At 39.7% G+C, this 13,477-nt stretch overlaps 1 protein-coding gene across 2 annotated transcripts in view; it reads left to right on the forward strand.

Moving 5' to 3' along the window:
- Positions 1-13,477, forward strand: part of tbc1d22a (TBC1 domain family, member 22a) — a 157,703-nt gene that overhangs the window by 115,467 nt on the left and 28,759 nt on the right. For both annotated transcript variants that reach the window (XM_042511041.1, XM_042511040.1), the window contains exon 13: positions 9,404-9,499. In XM_042511041.1, the coding sequence (XP_042366975.1) occupies positions 9,404-9,499 (96 nt within the window). The remainder of the gene's footprint in view (positions 1-9,403; positions 9,500-13,477) is intronic.

Raw genomic sequence — 13,477 nt, forward strand, 5'->3', positions numbered from 1 at the left:
ATATATATACATTCTCATCCAGCCTCAGTCTAATGTTGTATAACTGTCGTTTTCTTTTTATTAAGCTCACCTTTTCTTTTGTTAAACTGTATTTTTCTTCTTGTCTTTTACTGTTTGTGACTGTGCCCTTACAAAATGAGTATTAGCAAGTGGCTGACTCCAGCAATTTATCTTTCAGATTTTAATGTGAAAATGCAGCTCTCAAATAAAGTAAAAGGCAGTAGAAGAAATTGAATTAGATCAAAAGATTCTGCTGTAGGATATTAATAAAAGATTATGTCCCTGCCAAGGCAGCTATTAAAATATTTGTATTTGTACCTCTCCAGAATTTGCATGTCTGTTTATGCGAGATTTTCTTGGAACCTTCAGGGCTCAGGTTTACCTGCTAAAGTGAGCATACTTGCTGTGTGAGACAACGCTCCTGGGTGCATTTTACATTTCACTGCTCCTAAATACAACCTCCAACGTATTTGAGAATCATGTGCATGTGTAACCCACTACCACAAAAAAACAAGCAATGAAATTTTGCATGGATTTGAACATCCACCAAACAGATTCGTTGCAGTGTTGGTGTCATAGGGACGAATGATAGAAAAGAAATGCTCCAATTGAGACTGAATTTCTTTGGCAGCGAACTTAAATGAAACAACAAGTCCGTTTGACCAGCTGAGTGTGGCAAAACCAGTGTCGGGCAGTAGAGACATGACTACTAGAAGTTAACTACATTTATCAGTAGCTTGGAGGTAAAGTCACTAATTTCTGAGTCAAATAACTTGTGTCAACATAATCTGTCAAAAGTCTTTAAAGTGCAAAGATGTAGAAAGTAGGATTTTATGATTTTTTTTTACTGACATAGCATTTGAAAATCTCAAAAATAATTTGTAACCTAACAAAAGAGGCAAAGAAAAATTCACTGAATGCTGCTTGCGGCATTGCCATCACCAGAAGGGTCATGTTTTATGATACAGTATATATAAGGGCAAACTTCTCAATAACCCTGAGTAATAGTAGTCGGTTTGTGTTTTTTCTTCACTTTTGGTTAATGTGGTCTTAAATAGAATTCTGAGTGGCACTGAAACTGTCTTATAAAGTGTTAAATCCCACTTGCCGTAAGATGTAGGCACTCTGTGATATGTTTTCAACCCTTTTTCACATTTTATTAAAACATTTTTTGGTTCTCATCCTTTCTGAGGTGTGCTATAGGTATTTTGATAGTAGCGATCTCCCTGTCTCTCTCTCTCTCTCTCTCTCTCAGTGAAGTTGGCATGGATGCACCGTCTTTCAGAGCTAAATCAAATAAATGATTGCTAATTGATATACATTCGAAATGTTTATAAAATTAATGCTCAAACTGGTTTACATAAACAGTTTTTAATATTGTTTTCTCATCTTTGCTGAGAAAGAGTTTTGTGAGAATAGAATTAAAGGCAGATAAAATCTTCATAAAACTAAGAGAAATAACCTTTCTGAATGCAGTGCTTCAGACCTTCATATTTTTTACCAGACGATACAAGGGTTACATGCACTCTTGATTATGAAAAAAAACAAAATACCTACTGAATAAGAGCGAGATTGTGTGACCACCCCAGAGGGACGTGGCCCTCCTCACTTGCCCCTGCCTCTCTGTCTCCTGTCTGTAGTAACCCTTGGCCTCGCGGTCACTCCAAACAATGAGCGATCCTCGACCGACAGGACCCTGATTGTACACACACACACACACACACACACACACACACCCCGGATGTTCCTGTCTTCCATAAATGCACACACTGGCACATAAAAATCCCCTCTCTGTGTCCCTCCGTCACACTCCCGCTGACATTAGCAATAATATGTCTTTCCGTTTCTATTTTATTGTCTGTCTGTGACTCAATCTCAGCATGAAACCAACATAAAAAGGTAGCATTTATCACAGAGTTAATGTACTGAGTTGCTAATGTTTCTAATTTTCTTCCTTACTGTATGTTTTCCCTCGCATGCATCTTCATTTTCAAATGTATTCTCACTCAGCCCACACATTGACATTGTGGTCACCTGTGAACTGCTTTCTTTCAACTGCAGTACACACATAAACATAGTTAGGTTGCACACTTACAGCTGGGATGGAAAATGAGCTAAATCCATGGTCAGGTGGGAATTCTGATCTTATTATTTTATGTTGCTTTTCTCTGTCATTGATTAACCTCAGCGCCTGGCAGTTTAAAATGTAGCCTAAAGCAAGTCACCGCATAACAGAGAAGCACACAGGGACAGAAACTATGCTGGTGTTAATTTTGAATGTATTTAGAGCCATTCGTCTTATTTCCCACAGTCATGGAAAACCTGGAAAAGTCATCGAATTTCACAATTACATTTTCCAGGCCTGGAAAAGTCATAAAACTAATAAAAATCATTGAAAGTTTTGGAAAAATAATAGAAATGTGTAGTGTGTGACACATTCTCTGTGGCTGACGACATTATGTAGCTTTAAATTGCAGCGGCACGTGACCGTTTTTTTTTTTTTTTTGTTTTTATTCGTACACTATGAAAGTTCTCTCCCTTCATGTCTGCCCACAAGGCATGTCATTTCTTAGATTTTTAAAGGGCATACTTTATTTAAACAAAAGATGCCAAAATGACACTGTTTATCAGCCTCAAACGGTAAAACCAGAAATTATTGTTGGATTTTCAGATTTCTTGCACACATCACAAGACACTGAAATGTTCTGAGTTTGAATCTTGAGGGGCAAGAAAAAAAAATATTTTGGGTCCTTGAAAAGTCATGAAAAAGTTTCGAAATTTTGTCCATGAAAATATGTGGGAACCCTGTATATAAACGTTTTACGTGGATTTCATGATAACTGTCCTTCTGCCATGCCCTTTTTTTCTCCTCTGATAGATCTTACACTGCATTTTACAATTGAAAAAGTCCCTTGTTTGCCTTTGTCGTCAGACACACACACACACACACACACACACACACACCCTGCACACTGCCGCAACCATTTGGGATGAATTGCGAGTAGACATGCTTGTACAGCTTTCAGCAGTTAATGTCAGCTATTGCCAATCACTACCAATGTCTTGTTCATATAATGTGAACGGTGCTTAAAAATTACCATTCGGGTGCCGGTGCTTCATCATATCTTATCAGTGTAATTGTTACATCAGTTTGAATCTGCTCGTTTATCATTTTGCATCACTCCCCAGCTCTGTCACCTTTTCACCTTGTCTGGAGTCAGTTCGTCAGGGTATCGAGTTAGTCCCACGTCAGGCTGCTTTGTTTTGAAAGGATGAGTCTCGTTAGACAGCCAACGCAGCAGTTTAAAGACTCTGTGACATTGTAATACTCCTTCTCCCTCTCCCTCTGCATTCCCTTTTCCTCCTCCACTCACCTTAAGCCTCCGACACTCTCCCTACTCTCATGCACTCCCCCTTACCTTGTACCCCTATCCCTGTTGACTCCTCTTCCCTGTACCCCCATCACCCTTTCTCTCCCACTGCTCCTTTCCACTTCCCAACTTCCCCCACTTTCTCTCTACTTCAATCAGGAGCACTTGTCAGTCAGAGTCTTGTGTGTCTCAAGCAATATGGCTGCCCCGACACAAGTGGGGGTGGAGGACCAAGAATAACAATGAAGGCGGAGGAGAGGGAGAGACAAGTTTGACGGAGTTACCTTGACTCTTATGACAAACTTTATTTTGCAAATCATAAAGATGCCAAAGCCTTGAGCTGAAGCAGCAGCCGTAGTGGATGGATAGAGCAGGAGGAAGTGTAAGAGAGAGAAATTACTTCACTATTCATCCCTCATCATTAGTCTGTTGATCATTTTTTCTACACCAAGTTTGCTTTTGTATACATACACTTATTTACTTTCTTGCCAAGATGAGCTTTTGCCTTCATACTCTGACAGATTTGACAACAACTCAGATGGTTGTCATAATGGAGAACATTATGAACATTAAAAAGTGTTGCGCTTGGTGAATTTCTGTCATGTGTGACTGCAGTTGAAGCATTATGTCAATGTGATGGCGCTATCGTAATCAGCACAGTGCAACAGAGAAGGCTCTGCCAAAAATACCAAAGAGGAAGAAAAGAGCCGCCTGTTTTGGAGCGAACGAAAAAACAAAGTAAAATAATCAAAATGAAATTTGTAAAAAAAGGATCGTCTGTCTTATAAAAGTGCCTTGTAAAAGTGTGAGAGGGGATTACTTAAAATACAGCTATTGTTTAAAAATTATTTTTCAAATGCTTCAAAGATACCGCCAGCAGAATCGAATTGTTTTGCAAGATATTCAGTATATCTGTATTTGTGGTCATATGGCTTAACCATGACATGGTATGCTGCTGTAACTATTATTAATGGAACTACTGCAGAAAATAACATTTAATACACTTGAATTGACTAACCTTGTGTACTGTTGTTCCTCCTGGCTCCCTTACAGTCAAGATGGCAACAAAGATAACTTTAGTGGATCACTATATATTGTTTATGGAATTAATCTGCAGATGCTCCTGTTTTTTTTAGCATAGCCAATTTCCTGATGTACCGGCAGGTTAAGAGGAGTCAGAAGTCAAAATGTGTATAAAGTTGTCAATAAAACAGGTTTTTCAACAACTGTGAATCACTGCAACCACAAGAAGTCCTTGAGCAAACAGTCATAAATACGTACACAGAATATTAGGCTGATTGGTCCAGTAGTTTGCAAGGTTAGCTGCGGATGGTACACACACTCACAAACACACTCACACACGTACAATCCCCTTCAGGCTTATGCCTAGTGGAGATAATGAAACTTTTAAAAAAAATAACAGCAAATTGTCACATTTAAGAAGTTCTGACCACAAAATGTTTGGTATTTGGAATGACTTAGACTAATCAATAATCAAAATGTGTTTTAATTTTCTGTCAGTTGATTAGCCAACTGGCTGCTTTAGCACTAAAAGGCTTTAAATGTCATTTTTGATCAGTGCATGTCAGGTCTTCGCAGTGTGGTCTGTCAAGCACAGACCAATTCTTCAAAGATGTTTTGCTTTTCAAGTGACTTTGCAATAAAGCAGCATTACTGTGTGTGCTCTGACTGCAGATGCAGCTGCACCACAGAATTTGCACTATAAAAGCTTACACATACAAGTGATTGAGTTGTACTAAAACAAAGTGAGCATTTTGTTCTTTTTAGCGTTTTCTTCTTTCTGCTGCCAGACGCACATCAAAGTGAGCAACAAACAGAGCCATACACGCTGTCATTAGTTAGGCTGCAGCCAATGGAGGCAATAGATTTCAAATTAATGGTGGAGCGCCATGGAAATGATTGGTGACAAATCAAAAATATCAAGATAACTGGTGAACAGAAATTGTTTTTGATAAGGATAAATCACTTTTTAATTTGTGTAATATTCCTCGCAGTCATATTAATGAGAAATAGAGCAGAAGGTGGGTGACAGACATTGGTTGAATGAGACTGAAGGAGGAGAGAGTCTGTGAGAGCAGAGGATAGATGGAAAGGGGATTGAAAAAGAGAGGAGGCAGACAGAGAGGCTGGGTTCCAGAGTTTCACAGTCCCTAAGAGTTCATTGGTGCCCTCAACCATGAACTCAGACACACACACTCCCTCACACTCACAGAAGAAAGGAAATTAAAACTGTGCGAATCTTTTGGGGCTGATAAACAGTGTGCTCCCGTATGCCACTCGTATACTAACTCTTCTGTGTTTGCGTGTGTGTATGTGAGAGTATATGTTTGCTTGCTTCTGTTGTTTGGATTGGAGATGCAAGGTTAGACCAACAAGCCAATCACCTGCCAGTTTACAACTCACATCACGCTACGCTTCGCTGTTCACAAACATCCCTCTTTTTTTCTCTCCCACACTCTCTTTCTATTACTCACTTTTTCAATTCCCCCCTTTCTCTCACTCTCTTTTTCTCACATGCACACATGCACGCACGCACGCGCACACACACACACACACACACACACACACACACACACACACACACACTCTCAGTTGGGAAATTCTGAAATTGGTTTAACTAAGTGGGAGGTAAAGTAAGAGGAAACCCAAACAACAGGAGACACACACAAAGGTGTAGGGAGGATCAGTCTGTCTCGGAAGACCAAACACAAGTGGGGCAACAATGCAGTAAAGAAGGAAAGCTGAAATCTGATATATTTTTAGACAAATTGTTATGCCTGTGTGCTGATGACAGCCGTGGCTGAAGGTATTATGTTTTCAGGTTGTCTGACCATCCATCCCGCCTCTGTGAACGTGATATGTAATGCCTGAAGGGGGGGGATTTCATTAAATATGGCACGAATGTCCAGTTGGTTCAAGTATAATCTAATTAGATTCTGGTGGACAAAGGTCAAAGGTCACTGTGACTTCACAAGACACGTTTTTGGCCATATCAAAAAGTCAAAGGTCATTGTGACTTTGCGAAACTCTCATTCTTGTTAGAGTGATATCTCAAGAAGGCCTTCACGGAATCGCCTCAAATCTGGCACGAACATCCACTAGGACTCAAGGATGAACTGGTTAGAATTTGGTTGGTAAAGGTCACTGTGGCCTCACTAGACAAGATTATCTTTTTGGGCTTTTATTGCCTTTAATTGACAGGACAGTGTGAGCGTGAAAGGGGGAGAGAGAGAGGGGGAGACATATAGCAAAGGGCCGAGGCTGGAATCGAACCCCGGCCGCTGCGGCAAGGACACAGCCTCTGTACATGGGGCGTCGCTCTATCCACTGAGCCCCCAGGTGCCCCAAGACACGACATTTGGCCATTATGCAAGGATTCATCCAATAATTTTGACAAAATTTCACACAAATGTCTAATAGGATAAAATGATGAAGTGATTTACATTTAAAAGGTCAAAGGTCAACCTCACTGTGACATTATGTTCCACAAAAACACTTACCCATCATAATCCAGGAACAGAAGGTGACGTGCTCAGTCAGATACTGATTGTTGACACTAATCTTGGGCGCACACCATTAAACCTGTTGATTATCTGCCGTAATTGTGGCCCTTCCTGTACAAGCAACATCTGTTCCACGTCTGTCCATCCTGGGAGAGGGATCCCGCCTCTGTTGCTCTTCCTGAGGTTTCTCTCATTTTGCCCCATTAATTGGAATTGTTCCTCATCCGAGTTTAGGGTAAAAAAACAGAGGATACTGTGTGCTGTACTGATTGTCCCTTAAGGCAAATTTTTATTTTTGTTAGAGCGTATATGAATAAAAATTATTTTAAAATGAATGGTTTTAGCATTCTTGGTTAGCGTTCTTGTTTTGCTTTTTGTTGTTTTTGAATGTGAACCCTGGCGCGCCCACTAGCTTATCTGGTAGAGCAGGCACCCCATGTACAAAGGCTATGTCCTCTCTGCAGTGGTCGTTGGTTCGAGTTCAACTCAGGCTTTTGTTGCTGCATGTCTTCCCCTATGTCTCCCCCTTTGCACTCAAAAGACTGTCCTTTCCAATATAGCTGAAAAGCCCCCCCCCAAAAAAGTGTTGGTAAACCCACTAAAGATAGAGATAGACTCCTTTCCCATTTCCACTATACCAGAGCGGTGTACACGCAGTAGACTAGTGCATCACAATTAGCATCATGAACTTGCCTGAAAACTGCTTATTAAACAGTAGAAAGCAGCATGGAGGCAAGTGAAAATGTTACAGTGGTTAACTCTTTTTTTTTTTTTAAAATGGTAACTTATTCAGTCTTTCTTTAAAACTTGGTGCAACAATATTTGAAACAGATAAGGGGAAAATGGTTGTGCATTTAACTGAGCTTCATATTTCTATCACTGCGGATTGGAGCCGATCTGAGCTGAAGCTGATAAATCTTCTGACTGCTGCAAAGTATTTTGACTCAGGAATGAATCTCAATCATAACCTTTCCCATTAAATACAAAAGCAAGATGTCAGTTGGTGTTTTTTTTTTGTGTTGTAGAGCAGGACATGCTTTGGTTTGGCTGTAGAAACAAAAAATAAACTCAAATTCCATATATGTGTTCACATCCTTTGCCAATAAAGCTGATTCTAATAGAACATAAAGTTGCAATTATAACAGTAGACAGTACAAATATGAACATTGCCACAATGAAGCTACAAATGGCTACGAGGCATGGATGTCAAATGCAACTGTACTGGTTGGCGGAGGCACACAACTGCAAGGCCTTAATTCTAGTTGTATCACACCATGTCTCTGTTTAAATCTGCCTATCCACTATTATTTCTTCCCTCGTTCCTGGAGGGAAATTCAATTATCACAGCAGAAAGGCAGTTCCTGTTAATTCCTGCAGAGTTATGGCTCACTGTTATACACAAATGAGTATGGTGGTTAAAGAGCAACGCTTGCAGTTGGTTACTCACACAAAGTGGAAATGAGTAATACTACACCCTCTATTTAATTGCAGTCCTGTAAATTAGAAGTAAAATGTGATAAACAAAGCTGAATCACTGGAACACGTCTGTTGCCTTGGGCTCTTTTATGAACACACCTGTGCCAATCTACAGTTTACAAAGCATTATATCGAATTACAGTGTGGGTGAGTCAGTTTTCTAAAATTGTAAATGATCCCTAGGTAGTTAAAGTTTAGGTATTTTAAAGCAGTATTGCCTCTTTACCACCACGTTATCAAAGTAGACACATCAAAGAGCGCACTTGCAAAATAATTCATGGATTCATGGATTCATGCTATTGTTAAGAGTGTCATTTGTGTGTGTTTCTTCCAGTCAGGCATATCTGTGCACGTGCAATAGACACATTCATGAGTGTAATTCCACACTATAATTCCATGAATTTAATGCTATAATAACATACAGTATGTGGGCAACTAAACCCCCAAGACAAGCGCACCAGAATGCATTCAGAAAAGCTCATCCATTAATATTCACTTTTGATATTCCACCTTTAAGGGGGGATATACTCCCTATTCACATGCATTTAAAGGCCTGGGTAATTATCCTCCCTGTGATAGGGCTCTGGAGAAAAAATGAATAGAACAAGGAACACATCTCATCCTTTGTCTTTTCTCCCTCTTTAATTCCCCTGCTCATTGCCGAGTCATAAAAAAAAATGAGCCACCAAACGTAACGAGGGGCTGAAGTAAAAAGCTGTGCAAAGAAGAGGGGATTTGTATCTTTCTTTGTCTCTATCGCCCTGCAAATGTAAATTTTTGGATTTTGACAGATAAATGTTTCTTAGTTTTTTTTTCCACATCTCTTCTTCTTCTTTTGGTGTATATGGAAGACTAAATACATCATGTAAAAATGCTTCTTAATCTTTCTTAAAGTGAAATCTGATGAAAAGCTATAGCTATTTGAGCTATCCTGAAACAGAGATGCTTTCCTTAAGCTTCTTTTATTAACAATGTAACATAGCTGTGTGTGTGAAATGTTAAACTTGTAACTAACCATGTGTTTCTCACCAGGCTGAACCAGAGGGCTTCTCGCATTTCCACCTCTATGTGTGTGCCGCCTTCCTGGTGAGGTGGAGGAAAGAAATTCTTGAAGAGAGGGATTTTCAGGTAATGCACACACAACACACAGGGGGCGCCATAAAGCTTCACACAAACTGGCATGCACACGTACATCCAGACATACATGTTTTCACACCCAGCTGGAGACGCTGATGGTGATATACTGTACAAAGCGATGTAAATTCATCCCAGTTGTCCCGGTTGTTTGCAAAAACGCCATCAAAACAGACCAGCAGACGGCAGAGCTGCTCATGGCCTACATCCCTCTCCATTAACTCCCTGGTCATTAACTGTGAGGTTCAAAAGTCGTTGTGAGTGCATTAGTAGATGACAGTAGACAGCTGCCAGAAGGTGACTTTGGTTGCCAGCTCACTGGGGGACCTGGCTTCTTAACACTAGCAACACAGTCGAATATCATCCCAAACAAACATCATCTCTGCTCTGTGGCTGCTCTTTCTTTTACTTTATTCTTTCTGTTGTTTCACATATACTTCAACTCCTCTCTTCTTGTTACATGTTATATCCTAAAGGGGACCTAATATACTTATTTTCAGGTTTGGTCTTGTATTTGGGATTTCTCCTAGAACATGGCCACATGTTTTAATGGTCAAAACCACTTTATTTCCCTCATAATGTCTGTGAAGGAAGAGCTGTATTCACCCTCTGTCTGAAAGGCTCCGTTGTAGCACCTGTCACTTTAAGCCCTCCTCCCAAAAAAGCTCAGGGTTCTATGATTGTTTTGCGTTTCCGGGTCTTCCGTATCTCGATGTCTCTGCACTGTCATCATAGCTGACTGTCGTGAGAGCACCAGTGCTTTTTTTTTACCATGAAAAATCATCAATTAAAGCTTCGAATCAGCAGGAATTTGATCTGAAATAATGGAGAAATAAACACCAACAACTTAGTTTTCATGTTTCTCTGGCGTTAGCATGTAGCTACATTTTTATGTAGCAATGTACTTGCAGCCGGGGATTGAATTTAGGAATAAGTTACAACATGGAGAACAAAGTTTACATGTTGCCCTGACGTTAGCATGCAGCTGCATGTTGAAGTTTAGGCTACATAATGTAAACACTTGCAGTAGTGTGCCTTGAGCAGATGACCATATAAAAAATCTAGTGTGAAATGACATAACAATGGCAAATTTTCTGGATTTTTTTTTTGTGTGTGTCCCACTGTATCATTCTGTGTCCCCTCTCTAAATTTGGTGGCAAGATTTTTTGCAGATACATGAATGCATTCAGTGCAGATGGCATTCTGCTGCTCCATCTGTGTCCAGAGTCTGCTCTAGGATCTGAGAGCGTCGTACAATGAATAACGGAATAACTCCAAAAATAGAAAATCAATATGTGGCACCAGATATTGATATCGTGGCAGGCCGCCTCGATAAAATTAATTTGTGGGAAACCCTCTGCTCAGTCATGAGTGCAAACGGACCAGTTGTGCTGATGTCGGTCGGCTGAGTGTGGCTGATCAATGGCGATTTTTAAGCTAACAAAACAGAGGGTGAAACGTGTTACCAGCTAGTGATTATCAACCTAACATCAGCCTACAGTTTGACTGGCAGCGCTGTCAGCTCTCCTCTGCTTGTTTAGTGGCATTTTTCTCTCACATTCTCACCTGACTGTGACTGTGAGTTTGTTCTTTTTTTCTCAACTCGTAAAAACTGAAAAAAGTTTTCCTTCCCAGATTATTTACTGTAAAATAAACCTATGATGTGAGTCAGTCCTTGTCATTTGATGTGAGAGAATCAGATTAAGAAGCGCCATTCCTCATGTCTGCGCATTCTACTGTTCTGTGTTGTCTTCATCACATCTTGCATTTGCACAAACCCAAAAATGCAAGCGCACGATTCTCCCTACTCCATATACTCTTTGGCTGGCCTGCCATACTGACTACCAAGTTCTGTGCCAAGGGCAAAGTATCCATCCTCATGAAGATGAGAGGAAAAGAGGGTGCACAGAGGAAGGAGAGGATCAGGGTGGCAATGAGAAGGTAGGAAAAGCGGTAGGAGACATAAGCACAGACTTTAGTGCAGCGAAGGGAAAAAAGAAAGGTTTTGTTTTTATATTAAGAGTACATTTTTGTTGTGGCGTACTTTTGTGTAATGGTATAACCCGAAGCCATTATTCCAAAGACAAAATGTTACAGTTGATTAATTAAAGCTGACTATGCATTGGGCTGCACTTTGCACACGCTTGAGGCTTACAGGCTATAATAACCTTCCAAAATGGACGCAGTGAACGGCAGGATTTCTTTATCACTGGTTTCCAAATCAAATAAAACTGCTTTCCAAAGGTAGAACTGCAACACTTAATTGATTAGTTATCAACTTTTAAAGCATCATTGTGTAAGCGTTAGGGGATAAATTAGCAGAAATGAAATATGAGTCACTAAGTATATGTTTTCTTTAGCTTGTAATCACCTGAGAAAAAAAAGGTTTTCGGTGCCTCGTAATCGGCAGTTTACATCTACATAAGGAGGGAGTCCTCCATGTTACGACAACAGGTTTCTGCTGTAGCCTAGAACAAACAAATCAAACAATGGCTTTAGATAAGGCCATTTGTGCTTCTGTGTTGGCCACAGTAGTCTGTAAGTGAATGTAATAATTTATTGGTTTGAGTAATTTTTTAGAAAAAAAAATCAAAATTCTCTGTTTCCAGCTTTTTGACTATGAATATTTTCTGGTTTGTTTACACCTCTATGACAGCAAACTGAATATCTGAAAAAATGAGACATTTATGGGCGTCATCTTCAGTTTGGGAGACACTGACTGACATTTTCTTACATTTACAGACCAAACTAATCAGGTAATCGAGAAATAATCCACAGATATAATGAAAATAATAATATATAATAATTAATCGTTAGTTGCAGCCCTATGCAGAGGCTGATGTTTTCATTGGATAACACGGTAGGAGTTCCTCTACAACATACTGAAAATGTTCTTACTTAGGTGATATAAATGTAAGAACATTCATAAAAAAAGCAAAAAGGCCAGTCAGGTTTAATAAAAATGCAATTGTGTAAAGTGATTTTCCCCTGCACTGCCACCAGTTAACAAAGCTTTCTTTAAATGGTGACTAATTCCTTAGAGTATGTCATGATAAATAGGGAAAAAAAAGTAGTTTCCCACTGTGCGAGTAAAGAATGAAAAGTGCTCTGAATGACACTTGTGTTCATAGTAGCAATCCATGTGATTAATGCCATCATGCTGTTTTTTATTTATTAAAATCGCTATGTTTATTATTCAGTGCTTTAATAAGAAGTGACTTCAGCAGTTCTGCACGTCGGAGTTTTTCTGTAGCTCCCCTCAGGTTGTTACAATTGAAGAAAAAAGAGATGAAACTAATAAAATTAGCACTGATACAAGGGGGCTGCTCCATCTTTTCTGTCACTCCCACCATGTTATAAATCAGAAGAGGTCTTCAAAGGCGGCAGCAGTCAGAGGGTTACAGTTCTAAAGAACCTGTGTTGTCAGATGGAGGCCAGTTGATTAAAGCTGATTCACCCACTGAGTGAGACACTGGAGGCTGGCAGAGTTTGAAGATGAGGCATCAACTGACTCATCTGTTCTTACTTTCATGCTCTTCTTACCCTCTCTCCCCTCTCCCCTTTTCTCTCACTCAAATTCAAGCTCAATACGACTGCAACTTTTTGTTGGATTCCATTTTGAGATTGAACTTAAGATGATTGTGGGTTTTCTTAAATGGATCTCTGCAGCGTTTTCAGCTGTGGGCACAGAAAACCTAACCTTTGTGTAGTTACAGTGTGTCCGCTCTTGCGTTAAAATGGTTTAAAAAAAACAAAAAAGAAGCCATTTCATTTATGGAAATATTCATAATTTGACTTGGCAGGCAAACTGAGAGCAGACAGAGCCTGTGGGGGAGTCAACAATGGCAGATTTAAAAATCATAATAAATTCAGGAAGCACCTAAACACCATCAGCTTGAAGACAGTTAGGTCAGCTTCTTTTTTTTTTTTTTTTTTTTTTTTTGCCTGATCAGAATGTCGGCACACACAATT

Source organism: Plectropomus leopardus, chromosome 22 (genome assembly GCF_008729295.1).
Source record: "Plectropomus leopardus isolate mb chromosome 22, YSFRI_Pleo_2.0, whole genome shotgun sequence".
NCBI classification, from domain to species: domain Eukaryota; kingdom Metazoa; phylum Chordata; class Actinopteri; order Perciformes; family Serranidae; genus Plectropomus; species Plectropomus leopardus.